General features: G+C 37.9%; 1 protein-coding gene across 3 annotated transcripts; it reads left to right on the top strand.

The window, feature by feature from the left end:
• Positions 1 to 3,363: 3,363 nt before the first annotated feature.
• On the top strand, positions 3,364 to 26,459 carry LOC107817611 (uncharacterized). Of its 3 annotated transcripts, none has more exons than XM_075245171.1 (17): positions 3,364 to 3,800; positions 4,497 to 4,615; positions 5,753 to 5,798; positions 8,596 to 8,668; positions 8,763 to 8,820; positions 9,516 to 9,611; positions 9,934 to 10,051; positions 10,119 to 10,385; positions 12,891 to 12,992; positions 13,137 to 13,494; positions 13,590 to 13,703; positions 18,628 to 19,253; positions 19,373 to 19,569; positions 20,041 to 20,263; positions 20,830 to 20,949; positions 21,692 to 22,465; positions 23,123 to 26,459. In XM_075245171.1, the coding sequence occupies exons 1-17, from the start codon at positions 3,705 to 3,707 to the stop codon at positions 26,192 to 26,194; spliced, it is 6,459 nt and encodes a 2,152-aa protein (XP_075101272.1). In that variant the 5' UTR covers positions 3,364 to 3,704; the 3' UTR covers positions 26,195 to 26,459. The 3 variants fall into 3 exon arrangements, with proteins under 3 accessions (XP_075101272.1, XP_075101273.1, XP_075101274.1); XM_075245172.1 differs by having other exon boundaries at positions 3,374 to 3,800; positions 5,718 to 5,798; XM_075245173.1 differs by having other exon boundaries at positions 3,474 to 3,800; positions 5,718 to 5,798; positions 10,119 to 12,355.

Below are 26,459 nucleotides of genomic sequence, written 5' to 3'. Positions count from 1 at the left end.
TTACATCCTGAAAATTCTTGAGCATAAACAGAGAACAAGAAATCTCGAGCAATAAAAAATATTTGATTGCGCAAACTTTTCATTTGAATCCAAGCTTTTTCTCCCCGGTTAATCTGTTAACCTTAGTCTTTTTCGGAGCCCCATCAGTTCCCCACACGATTTCACTAGCCATTTTTCGCTATTAAAAGTGTTCAGATTATAATTAACCATGGAAGGTGAAATTTCTAGTGAAGTAAATGATGAGTCAAAGTGAAGTGTCCGTTCTTCTATGTCAATGGCACAAAATTGTCCCTGAAAGTCCATAACATGAAGCCAATCTTCGTATAAGTTGTCGTTTGTGATCCACTCGTTTGGGGCTTTTTGTAAAAACATTTAAAAGGGGTTTGGGTTGGTTTATGGGTAGAGGGAAAAAGAATCGAGCACAAAAAAAGGGGTGGGACATTTGCAATCCGTCCAATTAGGGATACATTTGAAATGATAATATAACAGTGGAGGCTGAGATTAGAGACGAATCCAAAATTTGAAGTTTATGGGTTCCAACGACCTTAAGTAAATATACAATAAGTAACTAAGTTCATAATAAAATATTAATAAATATTTAGTGTGTGTATATATATAATGTATGTGCAAAAGCTACTGAATTCACGAGAACCGACGCCTATTAAGTTGGATTTGCCCATGGTTGAGATGGCCAAATAGTATAATGAAGGAATTTTAAACCTTTTTTGAAAGTACAAAGATACATTTGATATTTTTTCGTAGTTAAACAGAGTACCAATTCTAGAAAACCAATTATTTTTCCATAGGAAAAATAAATAATCTTCAAGAACCTCCTACCTATTATCTGGATATACCAAGAATGATGTACGGTCTAAAAAGGCTACTATGAAATATTTACTCATGGGTTGGGCAAGCTCTTCTATTCTAGTTCATGGTTTCTCTTGGCTATATGGTTCATCCGGGGGAGAGATTGAGCTTCAACAGCAATACAAGCGTCGTACTGCTAGGCGAAACAGCCCGAATACTGTACCCTAGATGGCGAAAGTCCAGTATCCGAAAGCATCACTAGCTATGCAATGACCCGAGTAGCACGAGGCATGTGGAATCCCGTGTGAATCAGCAAGGACCACCTTGCAAGGCTAAATACTTCTGGGTGACCGATAGCAAAGTAGTACCGTAAGGGAAGGGTGAAAAGAACCCCCATCGGGGAGTGAAATAGAACATGAAACTGTAAGTTTCCAAGCAGTGGGAGGAGCCAAGACTCTGACCGCGTGCCTGTTGAAGAATGAGCCGACGACTCATGGGCAGTGGCTTGGTTAAGGGAACCCACCGGATTAATCTTCATAATGATAGAAACTAAAAGAGGAAAGACTTATTCGTTATTTTTTTAGCAAAGAAAAATATTTCCTGAATCACTGCTTTTGATATGTGTTTTTAAAAAGAACAGTACATGTTCTTTTTTTCCCCTTCTTTTTATTCTCTTGTTGTTCTAGAAATATAAGTCAAATAAAAATTTTGACCCTAAAATAAATGGTTGATCGAAAAAATAAATTTTGCTAGTTTTGATGGGCAAATATGAGCTCTTGATAATGGCATGTTGGGTCCAAATAGAGGACAAATTTATTTTATTTTTTATACTTGAGGGGCAAATCTGAACAAATACACTAATAATAAGGGTATTTTGAGATAAATTCAACGTAAAGATAAATTTGCTTTATTTTTAGATAAAATTACAGAATAATGCACTCCACAAGTTAACCTTGCACTATTTTAGTCCAGTTACAAGTTTGCAAATATGTAGCCAAATATCAATAAAATCTTTTCTTTTCTCTTTCCCTCTAATTATAACAACCTCATTTATTCCTACCTACCAAAATTGTAGCTCTCTCCTCATTTTTCACCCATAAATACTTAATTTAATTAATGAAAAAGAATCATATGCAAACAAAACTGAAAAGAAAAATTAGTTCCCCATTCAGTCAACACTCATTCGTACCTTCTTCCATAACCAATACTTCTCTGTTTTTTTTAAGAAAAAAATTTGTATATCTTCAGGTTTATACATACCTATCACAACTGCAAAATACAAAAAGCAAAAACAGACGCGAGAAACCTAAAATCTCATCTTCTTTAATGCTAATCTTGTTAAATTTCGATTATGATTTTGTGATAAATTTGGAGTGGGTATTATTTGAACTTATTAGAAATAGTCTAAGCAGGTTGTATACGAAGTTTGAAGTTAACTGTTGGAGATTTGGACTAGTTTTATACAAGAATTGCAAGTGAAAATCGTACAAAAATTTCGTCAGCGATGCTTATATACTTTTATACAATATTATACACTTCTATACAAAGAGGTACAATATGTATATAGTTGTATAAAAGTGTATAAAGATGTATAATCACAGAGTGAAAATATTCTTGATACACTATGTATATAGGTATATAAGAAGAATGAGAAGAAGAAGAAGAAAATGCGAGAAATTCATCAAATACCTGTAAATAATGTATCAACCTTGGATATAATAGTGTATAAGTTGTGTTTTATACACTATTATATACTATTTATACAATATTATACATTATTATACAAATGAATCCTATTAATGGAGCTTCACGTATTCTTCTTCTTCCTTGGGCATCCTCTGAATTTTAACTCAAACATAGCCTAAAGCTACTCCAAATCACTTGAAATTTAAGCATCATGATGATTCCAATCAATTAAGACAACACCCATTCCAAACAACTAACAAATCGGAAAACTCAATTTCTTAAATTTAACTCAAATATAGCCTAAATCTACTCCAAATCACTTGAAATTTAAGTTTTGAACTCATCTTGATGATTCCAATCAATTGAGATAACACTTATTCCAAACAACTAACAAATCGGAAAACTCAATTTCAAAATCGAATCTTCGAGCCACTTGTAATGGTGACTTTTATTTTTCAAATCCTTAGTTAACCATTGAAATCCGAAAAAGAATTGAAGGAGAATAATAATAGTAGAAAAATTTTGTTGTGCAAAGGCTGACATGGGAAGGAGAAGAAGAACGAAGAAAAAAGGGGAATGAAGGAAAAAGGGGAACGAAGAAATAAGGGGTGGGCTAATTGGTAAAAATTAATTTTTAAATTATGTATAACCTGGGCTATACTGGGTAAGAGCTTCAAATATGAGCCATTTTCTGATGAGTTGTTGGGCCAAGTGACAAGGGATGTAATTCTCCGGGAAAATTTGGACAATTTTTCCAAAATCTTTTAACACGTCAAATCCATTCAAGGTCAATGACAAATGCGTATGATTTGCTAATAGGAGCTAGCAAGTAGCAAGGGTATGAAGGACCTTAAATTATAATTTCCGGATAAAAAAAGAAAAAGAGAAAAGGACATAGAACTGGTCTACAGCTAAGTCGAATACTCGAGTCAGCAGGCGCAAAGCAAGAAAATAACAGCGCTGAACCGGTAGAAACAGTTGAATTTTTCTAACCGGTTCCGCTATTATCGAACTATAAAATCAAAAAATCCAAATTGCTAAATAGAAGTCGAAGAAGAATTGATCAGATTCTGAGATTGGAGCCAATCGCAGTACCAAATTTTATTTAGATGAAGAAATTTGAATCCTAATTTACAACTTTAAAAAGTTTTTGTCATTTGAAATGATACTCAGATTGTAATTGGAACCTATTGCTGTAAATTGGGGGAAAAATGAAAGCAGGAAGTGCAGCGAAGCTGATTGTTGATGCATTGCTGCAGAGGTTCCTTCCGCTTGCTAGACGGCGCATTGAAACTGCTCAAGCTCAGGTATTCTTTTTTACAATTTTCCCTATTTCCTATTTTCATGTAAAGTTTCCATTAGTATACTCTGTCAGTTTCAACCATTATTTTTCAATCAAGTACAGTCACATAAATTGGGACAGAGAATATTGCATTGTGTATTTGTGCATAACATAATTTTTAATGCTATACTTTTTGTTGCACGATTGAGATAGTTAATTTGCCATGTGCCTCATCAAATTAGATGATTCACAATTTCTGTAAGACTAATAGTGAAGTCAAGATGATATCATTTGCTGGATCATATCATCTGTATATATTAGTCTCACCTAGATAAGCTTCAGAGCTTCCTAGGAGAGATGCTTGCCAGTGTTGCAATGCTTATTCATAAGAAGGCTAAGATAGCAAATTATTCCCTAGCACCAGAAAGAGAAATGATGAAGCATAGTCTTCGTGAATTGGCACCAATAAACTGGTGTAATACAGTTATCTGCGCTGCTTTTCATTGGTGTGATTCTTTTCTGCATTCTGATGCGAAAACAAATTGTGAGATGTTAAAAAGATAGTAATATTTTGTTATTATTTTATTTTTACTTATAGGGGTAAGGTCTGCGTATACAGACCCACTAGTGGGAACATACTGGGTTTGTGAGTATGTTGTGTATGAGTATTTTATTTTTACTTGGTTTGTGCATTATTCTGATATTCCTTTTACTTAAACAGGATGGCCAGTACCTTCGGCCATCAGATCCAGCCTATGAGCAAGTATTGGATTCATTAGCTATGATTGCTCGGCACACGCCTGGTCCTCTTCTAGAGGCTCTTCTAAGATGGAGAGAAAGGTACATTTCTGTTTCAAATTGATGTATTTTTTTTGTCATGCGTTTCCTATTCATGCAAATACATTCTGACAGTTGTACTAGCAGACCTGTCACGCATCAACAAATAGTTTGGTAAATGTATGTCTAATTTTATCATCGCTCTGTCCAACAGGCCAATAGCTACTTTCCTATTCAGAAGAATACGGCATGACAACTTGAGTCATTGTCTGTTAATAGATACAGTTTTAAATAGTTTTATTTCTGCTGGCTCTGTTGAGACTGATTGAGAAGCGAAAAGTGTGGAGAAAATCGCCAATTAAGCAATTGCAATCTATACCTTTATTCTTGAGTACTTTGGCCTGCACATGCTATTTTTCCTTAGGAGTAAGCATTCATGGGGAGGTATCAGAACTACAGTAGGCCTAATAATGGATTTTTAAATGCTTTTCTTCAGAAACCTTTTAGCTGTCAATTATTGTTGTCACTAGTTATTACTTTATCTTGTTGCCCTCTGTGTCCCCACACCTCTCATATTGAGAAGTTCTCAAAATGTTTGACATTGAGCTGACTTTGTGAAAAGGTTACTGATCTAAAATTCCAGATTTTAAAAAATGTGACTAAGAAAAACGCTTGGCATACTCCACCTTCGGACATGATGAAGTATTGAGAGGGATGAGGGCGTATTTTTTATTAAAAAAAAGTTTCAAGAAGGAGGCAGTCATTTCAATTTTTCACTCAAAATTTAGTTAGTTTTCCGTAGTTGCCTACTTTGAGTTGATCCCAAATCCAGTTGATATCCTTCTAGATGGTGAATCCTTGAGAGCAAATATAAATCACTTGTATTGGGTCTTATGGAGTGTATTATTTTTCTATGTATTTCTCCTGTGACCAACTTTATTCCACATTGGAGCTGCTCCCTCACTAATCGAAAAAGTTACCACTTGAATTTTGCTTCAAATTTCTTGAAGCTTCTTTCCACTTTATGTAGTGGGTCGCATACTGGTATCTAATTCTGACGAAATTTGTCATGAAATAACTTCTGTTTATATTCTTTCCTTGTTTAATACCTTCATAAAACGAGTTATATTAAGGTTTCTAATTGTTGAAATTATTTTATTAACAGTTGTATGATAATCATTACTCTTATGCTGGTTACAGCGAATCTCCCAAAGGTGCAAATGATGCATCAACATTTCAGAGAAAGGTTTGTAATCTACTAACTCATTTTTACATCACTTCATCTCCATGTATTGACAATGCTTTTGCATTCAAGTGCTAACGGAATGTTCTTTATATAAAACAACGACAATGACAACGCCTTAGTCACAAACAAGTAGGGTCATCTATATGACTCTTCATTGACCATGTTCTCCAATTAAATTCATCTCATGCTAACATTATATAAAATAAAAATAAAAATGAAAAGTAATAGAAATTATTCATACTTACTACTGGCATAAGAATCTCTATTAGAGCTAAAAGAGTCCTATAAGGCTATAACACATAGGACATAAAGTAAACGTATTAACATGGCTAAAATATATTCCAAACTAATTAGTATCGCCTTTATAGATCTATTTCTTCTGTGGTGCCATATCTTTTGCTAAGTCTTTATTGATTCCAAGAGATTGTAGGTCTTTTGAGACAATTTCCTTTCATCGGATGACGCCATTCCAATATTGTTTTATAAGAAAAAATTATCAAGTCAATATGCAATTAATTCTAACTCTTTAACTGAAAAAAAGGAGGAAATTTTAGAGCAGAAAAAAGAAAAAAAGAAGAGAAGAAGAACTGAAGAAGCTCTCGGAACTGAAGAAAAGACAGAGCTTTTCTCAGACTAATCTGTTGAGTGCAGCAGCAGTGATAAAAAACAGAGCCAAAAAAAAGAGAAGAAGAAAAAGAAAAAGAAGAAAAAACAGAGCAACACAGACTCTGTTATGTTGCAGCAGCAACGATAAAAAATAGAGTCCAAAACAAAAAGAAAGAAGAAGAGATGAAGAAGAAGAAAAAGGAAGAAAAAACAGAGTAACATCGATTAAAAACAAAGCCCAAAACAAAAAGAGAGAAGAGAGAAGAGAGAAGAGAGAAGGAAAAAAAAATTGGACAGAGTCACAGAACAGAAACTCGAAGAAAGAAGAAAGGAGAAGAAGAAAGAAGAAAAGAGATGAAGAGAAGCATACCTGATGAAGAAAGAAGAAAGATAATCGCTGGTCTGCTGTAGGTTTGTTGTCGACTTGAAGGAGAAAGAGTAAAGAAATCGCGAGCCCTAATTTTTTGTTTTAACAGATCACTGCTACTGCCTTATTCTTTTCTTTTTTGCAAAAAGCGACGCTACAGCTCGCCTCACGCTACAGGTCGCCACACGCTACAAAGGTAGAGGCGCTCGCCTAGCCTCGCCTCACGCTATTAGCGCTGAGGCGAGCGCTATTTACAACACTGGGTCTACCTCGTTCTCTTTTAACACCTTCACTTATTATGGTTTCACACCTAAGGACCGGTGCATTTAGAGGTTGACCCAGGACATGACCAAGCCATCTCAAGCGACCTTCTCATAATCCTTAACATGTGCTACTTGCACATTCTGGCGAATGTGATCATTTTTAATCTTTGTCTAATCTTGTATGACCGCACATTCATCTTAGCATCCGCATCTACGCTCACACAATGTGCTTTATATGTTCTTCCATTTTCCTGTCATAAAACAAGTTGCGTGAAAATGAATGCTGCATAATTAATGGGATTAAATGGATGCAAGACCATTCTATCAGATTGATCTTACATTTGTGATATAAACCTCTAATAATACTGTATTCCGGGTCTTTTCCCTTTCAATTTGGTTTTATATATCTATGTAAAACAAAACGTAGGGAAAAAGAAGAAGTGAATTATGAAACTTACAAATGTAGCTAGAAAAGATGGTTAGAGAGTAGGAAAATGAGGTGCGCAAGCTAGCCCGAACGCCACAGGTTATTAAAAAGAAAAAGAAATTAGGAAATTGCGATTGTTTGACTATTTATGCGAAGATCACATGTATTTATCGGCTTGAACCTATTTTGGGAGCAAATCACCACAAGTATTTATGAATTGACATCCTCTAACATTTATTATGCGTTGATTCTAGCTAGCTTCCTTTGTCAGAGTTAATGTGTACGACAGCCATTTTCTTCAATCCATTAGTTGCATCAAAGTGTGCATACTGCATTTTATTGATCGCTCATTATAAATATTTTGGATAAAGAAAAGGAAAAGTTAACCAGCAATCTGCAAATTTCAACTGTGCGAAGAATACAATTATTTTGATATAGTTCTCCAATCTATTTGCATATTGCTTCATAATGATGAGCCTAGAAAGCTATATGGTACAAGAGACTCCCAATTATAAATATATTCTTCCAAAAAGTTTCACATTTTGCTCAAGACAAATTTGTAAAGCAAAACAAACTTGCATATCTCGTTCGACTTATTTCCTCTTAGTCATCAAAACTATTTGAGTAACCTATCCGTTCAATGTATCAGCTAAGATTCAACCCAACCCATTGTTAATGAAAATCTGCACAAAGCTCTCCATTCACTGAGCACTTAGAATATGTTTTTATTATTTGCTACATGCAACGGAAGACTTATACCTGCAGGCTTGAGATTGTTAGTAAGTGATTGCTTTATGATTTTTTCAGGTGAGTAGAATATCTATCCTTTCACCTTTACAGGAACTTAGCTTTCCAATTTTAGATCCTTATGGGGTTGGCTGTAGGAAGTTTGAAGAAAATTACAAAGAAGACAGTTTACTTATGAGAAAATGGACTCAAAAGTTTCAACAGAATTTCTTATTTGGAAGTACAATTTTTAAGACTCAATTGACATAACAAAGGAAATGAAGATGTAGTGTTCTATAATTTAGTGAACTATTCATGTTTGTACCTGAACTGTACCAAACTGTATCACATAATAAATACTCCTATAATTCTGTTCTAAGCATCTGACTAGTTTCTTGGATGGTTTAGCTTGCTGTGGAATGCATCTTTTGCTCTGCATGTATTCGCTTCGTTGAGTGTTGTCCACAAGAAGGACTTACAGGTACATTTGTAGATTTTATGACATCAACAAAATTTTCCTTTTCCTAGACGTCTAGCCAAGTTTTATTAAGTTAATGTGCTTTTCGAAACTGCAGAGAAGCTTTGGATTGGGCTTGAAAATTTTGTTTTCGATTGGCTAATAAATGCAGACAGGTAAAAGTTTTTCAAGCTATTTATAAATTCATGACACTCGACTTCCTTTTTGCTGTTTCCAGAATAAAAGCTACAAGAACTGACAACTCTTTTGCCCCACTTTTGATCATTTGGCCCCTATTTTAGTTTTTCCCTCTTTGCTAGAACCACACATCTGATCTTCGAATTCCTATTATCTTCCTTCTCCGGTATATCTTATTTTATTTTTTAGTTTATGCATGCCTACAATGACATGTTCAGGTAGTACATATGTTTGTGAGACCTTGTTCTTATCTCACTTCTAAGTGACACAGTTCCTGGTTAGTGTCATGTGCACAAAACATTCTGTGGAACTGGGCTCTGGTTTTTTTGAGAGGGCATGCCTCTGAAAGTGTATTTCTTGTTCTAGCATAGTGAAGTGGGAAAAGTGGAACTCCAGTATGAAGTTACCTTCATGTCATGTGGACTAGACGTTTTAGCCTAAACTGGTCTCTAATCTTGCAGGCTTGTGATATGATGGCTAGATCAGGTTTTTGTACCTTTCAAGCTTGATTACTTTTTGCTTTATAAATATATTCTTATTGCCATTACAATGGCCAAGAGAGATGATCTGATATACCTTGACTTATTCTCATTCTTGAGTCAGATGCTGGATTGGAAATAAAGCTGTTGACTTTGAAGTTTTTGTGGTATAATGCAACATTTACTTATTGCAGGGTTGTTAGCCAGGTTGATTACCCTTCATTGGTTGATTTACGGGGGCTTCTTCTGGACCTGGTTGCCCAACTCCTTGGTGCCCTATCGAGGATCAGGTAAGTGAATGGTATTTGTACATTTCTGTAGTCCGATATTTTTGAAACTCACACACTTGATACCAACTTAATTGGAAAAATCTTTCTAAGGAGGATGGAATAAAAATGTCGATGAAGAGAGAAGAATGAAATGATACCTCTGCAACTTTACCCTGATTGTGTCAAGTGAAAAAATAACAAGTTTCATGATAGTCGTTTGTGTGTGCCCTATATACATCATAGAGTTTGTGTACTTCCCAAATTATTTTGATCAGTGAGAATCTGAAGTTCAGCCTCATGCTTCATTGTTGTGGGTGTTAACGCTTCCCCTCTCTGTAACCAGATTTAGTTCAGTGACAGAACGCTTCTTCATGGAACTCAACACACGCCGAATAGATACTAGTGTTGCTAGAAGTGAAACACTTAGTATCATAAACGGAATGCGCTACCTGAAGCTTGGGGTATGTCTTATTTTATTTTGCTGAATTAATGTCCATTGAGGTACTATGGTGATAAAGATATTTCCAGGTAAAGACAGAGGGTGGACTGAATGCTTCAGCTTCCTTTGTGGCTAAAGCTAACCCACTTAATCGAGCTCCTCATAAACGAAAAAGCGAACTTCATCATGCCTTATGCAACATGCTATCAAACATCTTAGCACCTCTTGCGGACAGTGGAAAAGGTCAATGGCCTCCTTCAGGCATAGATCCTGCACTAACTTTATGGTATGAAGCTGTGGCACGAATAAGGGTGCAACTCATGCATTGGATGGACAAGCAAAGCAAACATATTGCTGTAAGCGTCTTAAAAAGGCCATTTTAGAGAACTTCCTCCTGTCTTCTCTGGTGTTTTTTCATCTAAGATCAAATGTAAATGAGGTGAAAAGAAGATCAAATCTGTGGAAAAGTCTCAAAAAGTTTTTGTCTGCACAAATTTAATGGTTTGTTCTACATCAAAGTGAGATGGTTTCCAGTCCTGTCATTTTGGCTAAGTTGTTTCTTTCACATTCTGTTGTCTATAGTGATGCAGGTTTTCTTACATTTTCAATTTCTGGCTTGACTTAGTAATTTCTATTGCTTGCTGTTTACTCTGAACAATTGATTTACTTTTAAATCAAATTGTGTCTAGCATGTCAAACAAGGTGACCATAGACCGGTTCATCTATTTTATGTAAGTCTGTTTTTAGCAAGAAAAACTCTGAATCCATGAAACGATAGTATATGATCTCATTTGGATTCATTTATTCTGTTCAATGGGCACTGAATAAGTTTAGCTTCCAGAGAATGGATACGATAAGTCAGCAAAAGTTTATATCCCAGGTTGAAGTTCTAAAATGCATTAACAGTATTGTGTTAGTCAAGAGTATAATTAAGAATATGATGTTGTTTTTAATGATTAGTTCATAATTAGCAATATCAAGAATTATAAAACTTTTCTTATGTCATGTAGCTTCAAATTCCTACAACATAACTAACTTATGTTGTTATACGGTCTTTGGGAAATCCTCACATTAAGGCTAGTTTTTGGGGTAGAGTAAGTTAGGCCGAAGGCCCATTTTCTTAACATGGAATCAGAGCCAAACCCATCCCTATTCTTGGTTCACCCAATATTGGGCCCTCATGATATATCGTCCATGATTTAGATATCCATTCCAGCCTTGAGTATATAGAGGGCTCCTAGAATGTGCAACATTGTTTGTGGGGATCAATTGTAGTCTATTTATATGATTTTTGGTAGTACTTACCTCATGACTTAACTTTTGGGTTGCAGTTAGGCCAAAGTTCATTTTCCTAACATCTGCCTATCGGCAGACAGTCTTATGCCCTCTTCCCAGGAGTTTTCCTTTTTGGATAAGTTTACTATCTTTGTCTCTTTCCAGTGACTCTTCTAACGGCTCCACTTCCAGGGTTCTAGCGGTGTCAAATTGGATTACTATTTTGTTAACTTAGCAAATCATTCTCTAAAAAACTGATTTTTCTCATGATATAGAATCTTGGCATTAAGTTAACATTGAATTTTCAATCATGGTTCTGAAAAATCTCGGTCTCCTCTTTCTCTTCATGGTATTGCTTCTTGAACCCTCCACTAAACATTGAATTCTTCTCATTGTTTTGTCGACTTTTTCATACTCTTCAACTGCCAATTACAGTTACGTTAATATGTTCTGGAGATTTGCATGACTATATTTCTTTTCAGTGATTGAGAATGTATTTTTGTGTATGTTACAAGAAGTTTTCTTTCAATTTGCAATTACCTGTGACTTTTTTAATGAAAGAATTCCCGCCCTTTTCATTCTGGTGATAGTACACTATTTTGGCTAGGGGAATTGTGGAGATCGAGCATTAAGGTTGTAGGTTAGGGGAAATTGTGATGTCTTTTTTACAGCGCACTAGAGTGAGACTAGCCAGTTAGGAGTTAGTCTTAGGATGCTATTGATCAACTACTGATGATGGGCTTTATTTGTTGTGTATTAATACCTTACATCTTTCTCGTATTTCCTATATCTCTTATATTGCTGTTACTTTGTTTTATGGTATTTATGTTATGTTATGGATTTTATGGTATTTTATGTTGTTTTATTACGAGTCTATTGATAGTACTAATATAGTGTCTCTTGTTGCCTCTTTGAGCCGAGGGTCTCCTGGAAACAACCTCTCTGCCCCTCGGGTAGAGGTAAGGTCTGCGTACATATTACCCTCCCCAGACCCCACTTGTGGGATTATACTGGGTTGTTGTTGTATTCAAGCCATTGGTTTATTATTCTGGTGAGTTTTTAGTGTTTGTTGTTTTGCAAAATAAGCAAACTCAAGTTTCACCGCATTGTTGGAAGGGATTTCTAAGTATCTAGAGAATTATTAAGAATATTGAGTAGAAAAATCCTAATGCTCCAGAATAATTAAGAATTATGTGGAGAGTAATATTTAATGATTATGTCATAATTAAGAATCTCAAGATTCAGAAAACTTTTCTCGTTTTATGTAGCTGAAAACTCCAATATAATGAGCCTCATGTATGATGTCCAATCCTAAACTTTATTTCCCTAACTTCATGTGGATTTAGGATGTATTGATTCAAATTCTTTAAACCCCTGGGAAAGCCAAAAAGAAACAATAAATAGTGAAGAGAAAAAGAGGCATAGAAAAGTGGACTCTGTTCATAATTCTTTAGCGTGTGAAAAGTCCAGATCAAAGTGCTAATATTAACATTCATTATTTTCCTCCATTGATTGTTGTTCTCACATATTTTTCTGTTTCTAGATTGTTGGGTTTTTATCTAATTTGTATATATTCTGCATCCCAGGTTGGATATCCATTAGTTACACTTCTTCTGTGTCTTGGTGATCCGCATGTTTTCCTCAGTAACTTTGGTCCTCACATGGAGCAACTCTATAAGCATTTGAGGGTAAGCTGTGAAACTTTAGGAACAAAGCAAAACCTCACTGTAGCTGCTTCTTACTTTTCTTTTGCATCAACCGAGTCAGGTTATCTACTTATGCAGTTGGTATAGGTAAGAACATAGCATTATATAACATTGCTTTTTCTGTAGGACAAGAGCCATCGATTCATGGCCTTAGACTGTTTACACCGCGTACTGAGATTTTACTTGGGCGTTCATGGTGATTCCCAGCCTCCAAATCGTGTATGGGATTACCTAGACAGTGTGTCGTCGCAACTCCTTACAGTTCTCAGAAAAGGCATGCTTACACAGGATGTGCAACACGATAAACTAGTAGAATTCTGTGTGACCATAGCTGAACACAACATCGATTTTGCTATGAATCATACAATATTGGAATTGCTGAAGCAAGATAGTCCAAGCGAAGCCAAAGTTATTGGTCTTCGTGCTTTGCTTGCCATTGTCATGTCTCCTACCAGCCAGCATGTTGGGTTGGAAATTCTTCATGGTAATTATGACGTTCTTAGTTTTTTGGTATTCTTTATTCATTTTTTGGCGCCCTGTTATTCTGAAGTCATCATTTTGTATGATATGAATTGGTAGCTCGTGGTATTGGCCACTACATCCCAAAAGTGAAGGCTGCAATTGAGTCAATTTTGAGATCTTGTCACAAGACCTACAGCCAGGCTCTTCTTACTTCTTCAAGGACAACCATAGGTAATTGCCTTAAGTACGATAGCTTATTGTCCTGAACCTTTATATGAGGCAACTTGCATGTTTGTTTTGTCGAATTGGTTAGCCAGTTTCTCAGAATTCAGTTTAAGAAATATGTAATTCTTTGGTTTATTTACAATCTTCTTGAGATACATTATTACTGTTCTGAAGGTATTGTTTGTTGGTCAGCTGTTATACTCACCATAGGCCTGTAGAGACATACCTCTTTGAAACCGCATATATTTACTTAATTTGGTTAAGCCTCTTGGATTTCTTTGCTTCTTGTCTGTTTCATGTATTAAAAAATTGTGAATGATGATATGTGGTTTTTCAACTAAAATACACCAATCCATTGCCTCTGTAATCCTCACACTGGTAGAACCTTGAATTTGGCTGTGGTCAATTTGATTTTGTGATTCAGATGGCTTCTTGTGGGCAATGCAAGTACAAGAAATATATTGTTGGTTGAATATATGTTTCTTTATTTTTCTGTTACTCAAGAATGATAATATATTGTGGTTGATGTGCCTGAGACAAAACCAAGTGGCGTTGCTTTCATTAAACACAACAACAACAACAACAACATCCCAGTATAATTCACAAGTGGGGTATGGGGAGGGTAATATGTACGTAGACCTTACCCCTACCCCGAGGGGCAGAGAGGCTGTTTCCAGGAGACCCTCGGCTCAAGAGAGCAACAAGAGACAATATATTAGTACTATCAATAGACTCATAGTAAATAACATAAAATACATAACATAAAATAACAAAATAACAACAATATAAGAAATATAGGAAATACGAAAAGGATGTAAGGTATACTAATATCCAATAGATACAGCCCTGCATCAGTAGCTGATCAGTAGCATCCTAAGTCTAACTCCTAAATGGCTAGTCTCCCTCTAGTGCGCTGTAGTAATATTCACAAACTTCCCCCTAACCTACAACATTAATGCTCGACCTCCACAATTCCCTATCAAGGGCCATGTCCTCAGAAATCCTAAGTCGTGCCATGTCCTGCCTGATCACCTCCCTCCAATACTTCTTAAGTCTCCCTCTACCTCTCCTCGTGCCCACCACAGCCAGTCGCTCACACCTCCTCACTGGTGCATCAGTGCTCCTCCTCTGAATGTGCCCGAACCATCTGAGTCTTGCTTCCCGCATCTTGTCCTCCATGGGGGCCACACCCACCTTCTCTCGAATATCTTCATTCCTAATCTTGTCCATCCTTGTATGCCCGCACATCCACCTCAGCATCCTCATCTCTGCTACTTTCATCTTCTGGATGTGTGAATTTTTAACCGGCCAACACTCTGTCCCATACAACATAGCAGGCCTAACCACTGCTCTATAAAACTTACCTTTTAGTAACGGTGGCACTTTCTTGTCACACAAGACTCTCGTTGCTAACCTCCACTTCATCCACCCCACCCCTATACGATGTGTGACATCCTCGTCGATCTCCCCGGTCCCCTGAATAACTGACCCAAGGTACTTGAAACTGCCCCTCTTAGGGATGACTTGAGAGTCGAGCCTCACTTCCACTCCTGCTTCCGTCGGCTCGGCCCCAAATTTGCACTCGAGGTATTTCGTCTTCGTCCTGCTTAGCCTGAAACCTTTAGACTCAAGGGCATGTCTCCAAACCTCTAGCCTCTCGTTGACGCCGCGTCGTGTCTCGTCAATTAGGACTATGTCATCAGCAAATAGCATGCACCATGGCACCTCCCCTTGAATATGATGTGTTATGGCATCCATCACCAGAGCAAATACGAAAGGGCTGAACGCAGACCCTTGGTGCAACCCCGTAGCAACCGGAAAATGGTCGGAGTCGCCTCCTACTGTCCTAACCCGAGTCTTAGCTCCATCATACATGTCTTTAATCACCCTAATGTAGTCAACCGGGACCCCTTTAACCTCTAGGCATCTCCATAGGACCTCCCTAGGAACCCTGTCGTACGCTTTCTCTAGATCGATAAACACCATGTGGAGATCCTTCTTCTTATCCCTGTATTGTTCCATCATCCTCCTAATAAGGTGGATAGCTTCTGTGGTAGATCGCCCCGGCATGAACCCGAACTGGTTATCTGAAATAGACACCGTCCTTCGCACTCTCATTTCTACTACTCTCTCCCAGACTTTCATGGTATGACTCAATAATTTGATACCCCTATAGTTACAGCTCTGAACATCGCCTTTGTTCTTATACAGCGGAACCATTGTACTCCACCTCCACTCTTCAGGCATCTTATTAGTCTTGAATATAACATTAAACAACCCAGTAAGCCATTCCAAGCCTGCTCTACCCACACACCTCCAATGTTCAACCGGAATTTCGTCTGGCCCGGTAGCTCTGCCCTCCTCATCTTACGCATTGCCTCCATGACCTCATCGACCTCAATGTCCCTACAATAACTTAATTCATGGGGGCTGTTGGCATTCCTCAATTCACCTAGCACAATATCCTGATCCTCTTCTTCATTTAGAAAGTAGGTCTGCCATCTCCTCTTAATCTGGTCATCCCCCATCAAAACTTTGCCGCCATCATCTTTTATGCACCTCACTTGGTCCAGATCCCGAGCCGTCCTCTCTCTAACCTTAGCGAGTCGGAATAACTTCTTCTCCCCTCCTTTGTTCCCTAGTTCCTCATACAGACGAGCAAAAGCTGTCGTCTTAGCCTCCATTACTGCCATCTTCGCCTCCTTCCTAGCTACCTTATATACCTCTCACTGTTCGCTCTCTTCTCCTCCTCTCCAGAGCTCCCTACGAATTGCAGGTACGCCGCCTTCTTCGCTTCCACTTTATCTTGGACAACTGCATTCCACCACCAATCTCCTTTGTGGCCACCAGTTGCTTTCATTAAAAATAAAAACAAAAACCAACTGTCAATGCTAAAATATCTGGAAATTGGATATAGCCGATGCTCCCTTCACCTTGGTTTTGATCTGAAGCCCTGCTTCCTCCTAGTGGCTATGCCGTACAACCTTCCTATCCTTGCAAACAAGAAGGCAGGTCCGGATGTAAAACCCATTTCCAGTTCTTCGTCCTCTAACAATTCTCACCAAAGATAATTATCAAAAAAAAACAATAAAAAAACAATGTTGAGCAAAGATATGATTTCTAATTTCAGGTGTGTGGCTGCAGTGCAAATATGAGGCTCACAGGAGAATACTTGAGCTGATTTTCAGTTACGAAGTCTGTCTCTTTGCTATGGCTGTTTCTTTTTATCAATCTTTTACAATGAAGTGTTAGCTCCAAGGCTCTGTTCATAATCCCCTCCATTTTTTGTTATTAAGCTTAAAAAAGAAAACAAGAAGTTAAAATATTAAAATAAATTACCAATTAAAATATATTGAAAATAAAATATTGATATCAAAAGCAATATGTCCATGATTTGTTTAAGTATCTTGGAACAGTAACATTGTACATAACAACATACTAAGTCACCAAATTCAGAAAAATTAAAGAATATCTGTAATTTTTAGTCAAATACGTAAAACAGATTAAGAATAAAGTGTTTATGGTTGCACAACGTTGGATATCCGAAGGTGCAGAGCATTGAAGATGTGTTATTAGAAATTAAAGTGTATTGTTGGAAAGCTCGACCCATAAGGTCTGCACGGGACAAATGGCTCACCTATCAAGGAATTAGTATCGTGTGACTTTAGCCTCAATGGTTGCCTTCGAGATTTTAGAGCCTCCTCACTTAGCTTAAATTGGAAATGCTTAAAACGTTTAGGGGTCTTTTGGTCTAGAAAGAAGTTATGCAGTGATGGTAATGTAATAGTAATGTAGGGATTATAATGCTGAGATTAGTAATACAAAAATTAGTAACATGGATTATTTCTTGTTGGATGTTTGTTTCTTTGATATATTACAAATTAGTACACAATGTATAATTTGAAATATGTGTTTACTTCTTAAACAAAAACAAAAGTTTGTTTACCGTTATTAGGTTTGGTTTTGATCTTTTAATATTTTGATCCATAATACTCACATTCTTAACCCACATTCTACCCCGCATAATATAATGTACAGATTCCGGCATGACTTATGTGGGTATTATTTATAAGGAAAGAAAAGTAGCAACCAAACATTGTACTAACAATGCTGAATTTTATCTTGAGATTAAGTCTCCTTACTCCACCGACCAAACAACCCTCTATACATTCTTTTTCATCAGGTCATTACCTCATCTAAAAAGTTTAAGTTATTAGAGCAGTACATTTATTTATTTATATTGGTCTGCAACACACCACTTCATGTGCGGGCTTGACTCTTTTTTCTTGGGCTAAACACATGGAAATTCTTTTTCAAATGGGTCATGGTGAGACTTGAATCCTAGACCGCTATCTGCTTTAGTACCATATTTGAATTGTGTGACTACCACATCTAAAAGCTTAAATTATTGGAGAGGAGGCATGCGTGTTTATTTGTGTTATGTCTTGCAGTAGTTTATGTAAAAGTAGTACTTGATCAATCTTATTTGTGAGTTAACAGTTGCGAAACTTTATGCTTTGGTTATCTGTAGTTCAGATTCTAAATTCACAATTTTATGGCCTTTTACTGTCGACTGACATTCTTTTGGCTTTTCTGTTAGTTATCCTGCAATTTAATTTTTATGGCTCAGGTTTCAAAAATCTTTGTTTGATAAAGAGATTTTGTAACCTACATTATAAATATTGTACAAACCAAATCAATGTTTATAGTTTGGGTTTTAAAATCAAGCCTTTGAATGTTTATTCACCAATCCAACACCTTTTCGGCCATAACTCTTAGGAAACTTGCCTTTTCACATTTTGTTAATCCCCTAGAGAATATTTTTCTTATCTCATCTTTGGACATCTTCTCTTGAATTTTTTCTCTAAATTGTCTGAGGAAGTGCATTTTGTGCCAAATAAGTGTACATATAAATGCTTTTGTGCGCCAGATGCTGTAACAAAGGAGAAGTCTCAGGGTTATCTATTCCGCTCAGTTCTGAAGTGTATACCATATCTGATTGAAGAAGTTGGCCGAAGTGATAAAATAACTGGGATAATACCTCAACATGGCATCAGTATCGATCCAGGTGTGCGTGAGGAAGCTGTACAGGTACTCAATCGCATTGTAAGATACCTACCACACCGTCGATTTGCAGTTATGAGAGGGATTGCAAACTTTATTTTACGTCTTCCAGATGAGTTCCCTCTTCTTATTCAAACGTCTCTGAAGCGCCTTTTGGAGCTCATGTGTTTTTGGAGAGCTTGCCTAACGGATGATATGGTGGAGTATGATGTTTCAGATGCAAAGCGTGTGCAGAGAACTGAGGGATTCAAGAAGTCTTCTTTCCATCACTCACAGACAATTGAATTCCATGCTTCAGAGATAGATGCAGTTGGTCTTATATTCCTTAGCTCCGTGGATAGTCAGATTCGGCACACAGCACTGGAGTTACTGCGTTGTGTTCGTGCTTTGCGAAATGATATTAGGGAACTTTCATTGCTTGAGCGATCAGATCATATCTTGAAAAATGAAGCTGAACCCATATTTATAATTGATGTTTTAGAAGAGAATGGGGTGGGTACCAGTTATTTCTTTATGTAGTGCATTCTGAACACTGAACATTCGGGTACTTCTGTTATTTCTAATTAGGAAATTCAGGTATATATCTAGTAAGGAGGTATGCTATTTTGCAGGATGACATAGTTCAGAGTTGTTACTGGGATTCGGGGCGTCCATTTGATCTGAGGCGCGAGTCTGATCCTGTACCCCCTGATGTTACTCTCCAATCTATACTATTTGATAGCCCCGATAAGCACAGATGGGCCCGTTGTCTTAGTGAGCTTGTCAAGTACGCTGCTGAGCTGTGCCCGAGTTCTGTTCAGGATGCAAAGTAAGCCAGTTGTGGAAATATAGACATGTTAAACGTGAAAGTGTGCCATGCTTTCCACTTTAGAGTGTCATCTATCTTTTATCATCACCTCTTGTGGAATGATGTGTATAATGGTTTACGTCCAACTACACTTTCATGTTACCATATTTCCTTACTTTTCCTTAGAATCATGAATTAGTTTCTCTTCTATGCAAGAAAAATCTACACATCTAATTTGACTTAGAATAAACATGTGCTGTATTTTAGGATGAGATGAACATTATGTTTGTGCATTGAATTGCTTGTTGCTTGATGAATATCAAGAATTCCACCTTGATATATGCCTTTTGCTGGGGTATTTTGGTCATTATCTCAGAAAACAAATATTTCAAGTTCCATTTCTTGTTCATTGATGCAGCTCCTTATTTTTCAAATTCAAGTAATTTTATGAAGATGGCTAAATCTTCCATCTTATTTTGATGCTACTTGCAGATTGGAAGTTATTCAGCGGCTTGCTCATATCACTCCTTCGGATTTGGGCGGAAAGGCCCATCAATCACAGGACACAGATAACAAGCTAGATCAATGGCTGATGTATGGAATGTTCGCATGCTCATGTCCGCCTGATAGTAAAGAAGGTGGTGGTTCAGCAGCTACAAAAGAACTTTTCCATCTAATCTTCCCATCCTTAAAGTCTGGTTCCGAACCAAATATAGTAAGTAGTGGCTACAGAAAACCTTTCAGATGGGTAATACAGTTGTCATATTGTCTCTATGTGTCTATTTCTCAATGTAAGTGTTGGAGCTTACAATAGTATATTAACAATCTAATGAGAAATTGATAGCGGTACGAGATTTTTTCTTACTGTGTTTTTCATGAGAACCTTTTAGAATCCTTTGACTAAATTTGATTTTCAAACTTCCTCCTGCCACTATCTAGGACAATTATATAATGCCTTTGGAGCTTGAAAAACTGTTAAAGCACAAGAGTTGATCTCGTTATGATAAAAATTCTCAGTTTGATAAATAATCCTTCAGCAGCCCCATGTGATGACACTGGTTATTATCAGGAGCACTTGAGATACTGTTATAATTATACGTATTGAAAAAGTTGTTCAAGGATTTGTTACTCTCTGAAATATTTTTATGAGAATAAGAGCCCAGGAAACTGGGGTTATGGTGTGTGATAGTATATCGTGCACCTGAGAGTAGAAGAGAATCAAAAGTTTTCATTTTATGTTTAACGATGTGTCAAGTAATTTGTTCTTTTCGCCTTTTTTAGCATGCAGCTACAATGGCTCTTGGCCATGCACATCTTGAAATATGTGAAGTCATGTTCAATGAGCTTGCATCTTTCATCGACGAGGTTTCTCTGGAGACAGAAGGGAAACCAAAATGGAAGGTACTTCTTTTGATACTTCCCCATCATTTAACTCCTTTGTGTCAGCTTGCCTGCTATGATGTCTGTAATTGAGTGGTTGATTCTTCCTTGGATTCTTCTCCTTCTTTGGAGTGGCGGAGTGTTATGAGGTTCTATATACCTCATGGCACAGAGTTCTGCGAACAGTGTGAACATGGAGCTTCTTAACCCTTTGAGTTATTCAAGCGGATGCAGCCCCCAATTTGATGCAAAGTGGTAGTAGACAAACTTGTTAGTCAAGAGATAGCATCATGAGTTTTCCATACATGATTTGTTTACATCAGCTAACAGGTGTATGTTTAACGTCATCCTTATAACAATGCTCAGGTTTGCAAAACACATTTCTTGCATGCTAATGGCAGGAGATAATATTGCTGGTGATCTTCTCGAGCCAATTCTGTTATATCTGAAAATCTTGATGTGTTCATTAATCTCGAGTACCTTTAATAATCGATTTTAAGCAAACTGCAATTTGACACTAAGTTCATCTTCTGTAAACTAATGAGTCTATTATATTGGCAAAAGAATTTCCATATTTTTGCTAATAGAATATTTGGCATGAAACTCTCTGTAATTACAACAACAGTCTTTCAAGATGCTGTGCTGAACTTTTTGTGTGCCTGATTGGGTATGTAGTTATAGGTATTCATTTTCACGTTACTTATTTGGTATACATATATGTCCAGTCTGATCTTTAAGTAGATATTCAATATTTTCGTTGCAGAGCCAAAGGTCCCGTCGAGAAGAACTTCGTATCCACATTGCGAATATATACCGCACAGTTGCTGAGAATATCTGGCCTGGAATGCTTAGTAGGAAACCAGTTTTCCGCCTACATTATTTAAAGTTCATTGAAGATACAACCAGACAGATATTAACAGCATCTGCAGAGAGTTTCCAAGATATGCAACCCCTCCGTTATGCACTTGCTTCTGTACTGAGATCCCTGGCCCCTGAATTTGTTGAGTCCAAATCTGAGAAATTTGATATTAGAACAAGGAGGCGACTCTTTGATCTTCTTCTCACTTGGAGCGATGATGCTAGCAATATTTGGAATCAGGATGGTGTTAATGATTATCGACGTGAAGTGGAGCGATACAAGTCTGCTCAGCACTCTCGATCAAAAGACTCCTTGGACAAATTATCATTTGATAAAGAATTGAGTGAACAGGTAGAGGCAATCCAGTGGGCTTCCTCAAATGCAATGGCTTCACTATTGTATGGCCCGTGCTTTGATGACAATGCAAGAAAGATGAGCGGGCGTGTAATATCTTGGATTAATAGCCTATTCATTGAGCCTGCGCCAAGGGCTCCGTTTGGTTATTCACCTGCTGATCCAAGAACTCCATCTTATTCAAGATTCACTGGTGAAAGTGGCAGAGGAACAACTGGTCGTGATAGGCACAGAGGAAGTCATCTTCGAGTTTCACTTGCAAAATTAGCTTTAAGAAATCTTCTTCTAACAAATTTGGACCTATTTCCTGCTTGCATTGATCAGGTGCTCCTTCTTCTCCTTTTCTTTTCTTCTACTGTTTTTCAACTGTCCGCTGGTAAATCTGGTCTAGCACTACAATGCCTCCATTGTGCAGCGCTATGAAAGAGAAAAAGAATTCTGCCTCGATAGCCTTTTCACCTCTTCTCTTCCATCGGTCTTGTAGGACTTCTCTATGCATGTATTTTATTCATTTATTATATACTACACTTGTTTGCTTATGCTAATACTAATGATCTGTGTTCAAATTGCACTTGTATGATCGGATTAAGCATCTTAAATGTGATTGTTAATGTGATTGTCATGAGGTGTGCCCTTTGGATTAATCTTTATTGTTTGACGATTTTTACTTGGTGTTATGAGGTATACATACATAATGCTGTCATGAGGTATGCCATTTTGATTAATCTTTATCTTTTGATGGTTTTCTATTTAAGTAAATGAAATGTGTCTGTATCCATTAGGTGTCTCAATCACCTTCTTTTAGCATTTTCAGTGTTGCATTTACTTCTACCTACTTGATATACAGCTTAGATTGAAGTTCACCAACTTATTTGTTGTAGTTACGTGCAGCAAGTTATATTTAACCTTCTCTGCCCTTGCTAGATTTTTCTTGTTCATGTTGTTATACCTCTGAAGCACTTAAGTTTGGATTTGGTACAGTGCTACTACTCAGATGCTGCAATTGCAGATGGCTACTTCTGTGTGCTAGCAGAAGTTTATATGCGTCAAGAGATACCGAAATGTGAAATTCAGAGACTCTTAAGCCTGATCCTCTACAAGGTTGTAGATCCTTCTAGACAAATTCGTGATGATGCCCTTCAGATGCTTGAGACGCTTTCTGTCCGTGAATGGGCTGAGGATGGCATGGAGGGTTCAGGAGGCTACAGAGCTGCTGTTGTAGGGAACCTTCCTGACTCATATCAGCAGTTCCAGTACAAACTCTCTTGCAAACTTGCTAAAGATCACCCTGAACTGAGTCAGTGGCTTTGTGAAGAAATCATGCAGAGGCAGCTTGATGCAGTCGATATAATTGCACAGCATCAAGTCTTGACGTGCATGGCTCCATGGATTGAGAACCTCAATTTCTGGAAACTCAAGGACTCTGGATGGAGTGATAGACTTTTGAAAAGTCTTTATTACGTTACATGGCGGCATGGTGATCAATTTCCTGATGAAATTGAGAAGCTTTGGAGTACAATTGCCAGCAAACCCAGGAACATAAGTCCAGTTTTAGATTTTTTGATTGCAAAAGGTATTGAAGATTGTGATTCAAATGCATCAGCAGAAATAAGTGGCGCATTTGCTACATACTTCTCTGTTGCCAAAAGAGTAAGTTTATATTTAGCTCGTATATGCCCCCAACGTACTATTGATCACTTGGTTTACCAACTGGCTCAGCGAATGCTCGACAGTGTAGAACCTCTGAGGCCTAGTGCCAACCAAGGTGAGGGAAATGGAAACATCGTGTTGGAATTTTCTCAAGGCCCTTCTGTTGCTCAAGTCACATCAGTTGTAGAGAGTCAACCTCACATGTCACCTTTACTAGTTCGCGGGTCCCTTGATGGTCCACTAAGGAACACAAGTGGGAGCTTGAGCTGGAGAACAGCAGCTGTTGGAGGGAGAAGTGCCTCAGGCCCATTGACTCCTATGCCTCCTGAGTTGAATATTGTCCCGGTAACTGCTGGTCGGTCTGGCCAACTTCTTCCATCACTGGTCAACATGTCAGGGCCACTAATGGGAGTACGGAGTTCAACCGGAAGTATGCGAAGTCGTCATCGCTCTCGAGACAGCGGAGACTACTTCATTGACACTCCAAATTCTGGGGATGATGGGTTGCATTCTGGGACTGTTATGCACGGTATCAACGCAAAAGAACTTCAATCAGCATTGCAAGGACATCAGCAGCACTTGCTCTCTCATGCAGACATAGCTTTGATTCTACTTGCTGAAATTGCTTATGAGAACGATGAGGACTTCCGGGAGCATTTACCTTTGCTCTTTCATGTCACTTTTGTATCAATGGATAGTTCAGAGGATATTGTCTTGGAGCATTGTCAGCATCTGCTTGTTAATCTATTGTATTCCCTTGCAGGGCGTCATTTGGAGTTATATGATGTTGAAAATAATGATGGAGAGAACAAGCAGCAAGTAGTAAGCCTCATAAAGTATGTTCAATCTAAGCGGGGTAGCATGATGTGGGAGAATGAGGACCCCACGGTAGTGAGGACGGAGCTACCAAGCGCAGCACTCTTGTCTGCTCTGGTGCAGAGTATGGTGGATGCTATCTTCTTTCAAGGAGATCTCCGAGAAACTTGGGGAGCAGAGGCACTTAAATGGGCTATGGAGTGCACATCTAGGCATTTGGCCTGCCGCTCTCACCAGATTTACCGTTCACTAAGGCCTGGTGTAACAAATGATGCATGTGTATCCTTGCTACGTTGTCTTCACAGGTGCTTGGGAAATCCTATACCAGCTGTTTTAGGTTTTGTTATGGAGATCTTGTTGACATTACAGGTGATGGTGGAGAATATGGAACCAGAAAAGGTTATACTCTATCCCCAGCTTTTCTGGGGTTGTGTGGCCATGATGCATACAGATTTTGTCCATGTGTACTGTCAAGTGCTGGAGCTTTTTCGTCGGGTTATTGACCGTTTATCTTTCCGAGATCGAACAACAGAGAATGTGCTTCTTTCAAGTATGCCTCGAGATGAGCTTGATTCAAGTGTTTCTGACAGTTCTGACTTCCAACGTCTGGAATCACGGAATGCTTGTGAGCCATCAGCGTCAAATGCAAAGTTCCCAGTCTTTGAAGGAGTGCAGCCACTGGTTCTTAAAGGCCTTATGTCCACTGTCAGTCATGGTGTTTCTGTTGAGCTTCTATCGAGGATCACAGTGCCTTCGTGCGATTCCATCTTCGGTGATGCAGAAACACGCCTTTTGATGCACATTACAGGCTTGCTTCCCTGGCTCTGCTTACAGCTCAGCCAGGATGCAGTTATGGGGTTTATGTCACCACTACAGCAGCAACATCATAAGGCTTGCTCTGTTGCAGCCAATATAGCCGTCTGGTGTCAATCAAAATCAATGGATGAATTAGCTACTGTTTTTATGGCTTACTCCCGTGGTGAGATCAAAAGAATAGAAAACCTTTTAGCTTGTGTTTCACCATTACTATGCAATGAATGGTTCCCCAAGCACTCAACTCTGGCATTTGGGCACCTCCTACGGCTTCTTGAAAGAGGGCCAGTGGAATATCATCGTGTTATCCTTCTTATGCTGAAGGCATTGCTTCAGCATACTCCAGTGGATGCTGCTCAGAGTCCACAATTATATGCAATTGTATCTCAGTTGGTGGAAAGCCCTTTGTGTTGGGAGGCACTTAGTGTGTTGGAAGCGCTCTTACACAGTTGTAGCTCTTTACCTGGATCACATCCTAATGAGCTGGGGCAATTTGAGTATGGGCTCGTTAGCACCGAAGAGAAGAGTCTTGCACCTCAAACCTCATTTAAGGCTCGAAGTGGACCATTGCAGTTTGCAATGGGCCTCGGGTTTGGAGCAGGTTCAGCGCCAGCGGGACAATCTAATGCATCTGAATCGGGTTTGTCAGCAAGAGAATTAGCATTGCAAAACACGCGGTTGATGCTAGGGAGGGTGCTTGATAGTTGTCCACTTGGGAAACGGAGAGATTATAGAAGATTAGTTCCTTTTGTAACAATTACAGGGAACCTGTAAGCTTCTGGTTTACACGTTATTTTGACAGAGAAAACTATGATATCTGTGAGCTTGTCTTGTAAATAAGTCAGCTCATTTAATAATGTAGAGTTAGCTTGGTTCTAATATTTAGAATGCACCAAGCTCCCTCGAGTCTAGTTTTGGTCTAGTTCTTTACATATTTTCAGGTCTATAGATTTGTATATTGTTATCACATAATCAAATGAATGCTTGACCACTATAATGGTATTGGCTACTTTGATGTTTATTTTTTATTTTTTAAAAA

Source organism: Nicotiana tabacum, chromosome 22, assembly GCF_000715075.1.
Source record: "Nicotiana tabacum cultivar K326 chromosome 22, ASM71507v2, whole genome shotgun sequence".
NCBI classification, from domain to species: Eukaryota; Viridiplantae; Streptophyta; class Magnoliopsida; order Solanales; family Solanaceae; genus Nicotiana; species Nicotiana tabacum.
Note: the sequence above shows the minus strand (reverse complement) of the source record. Positions and strands in the feature narration are given on the sequence as shown.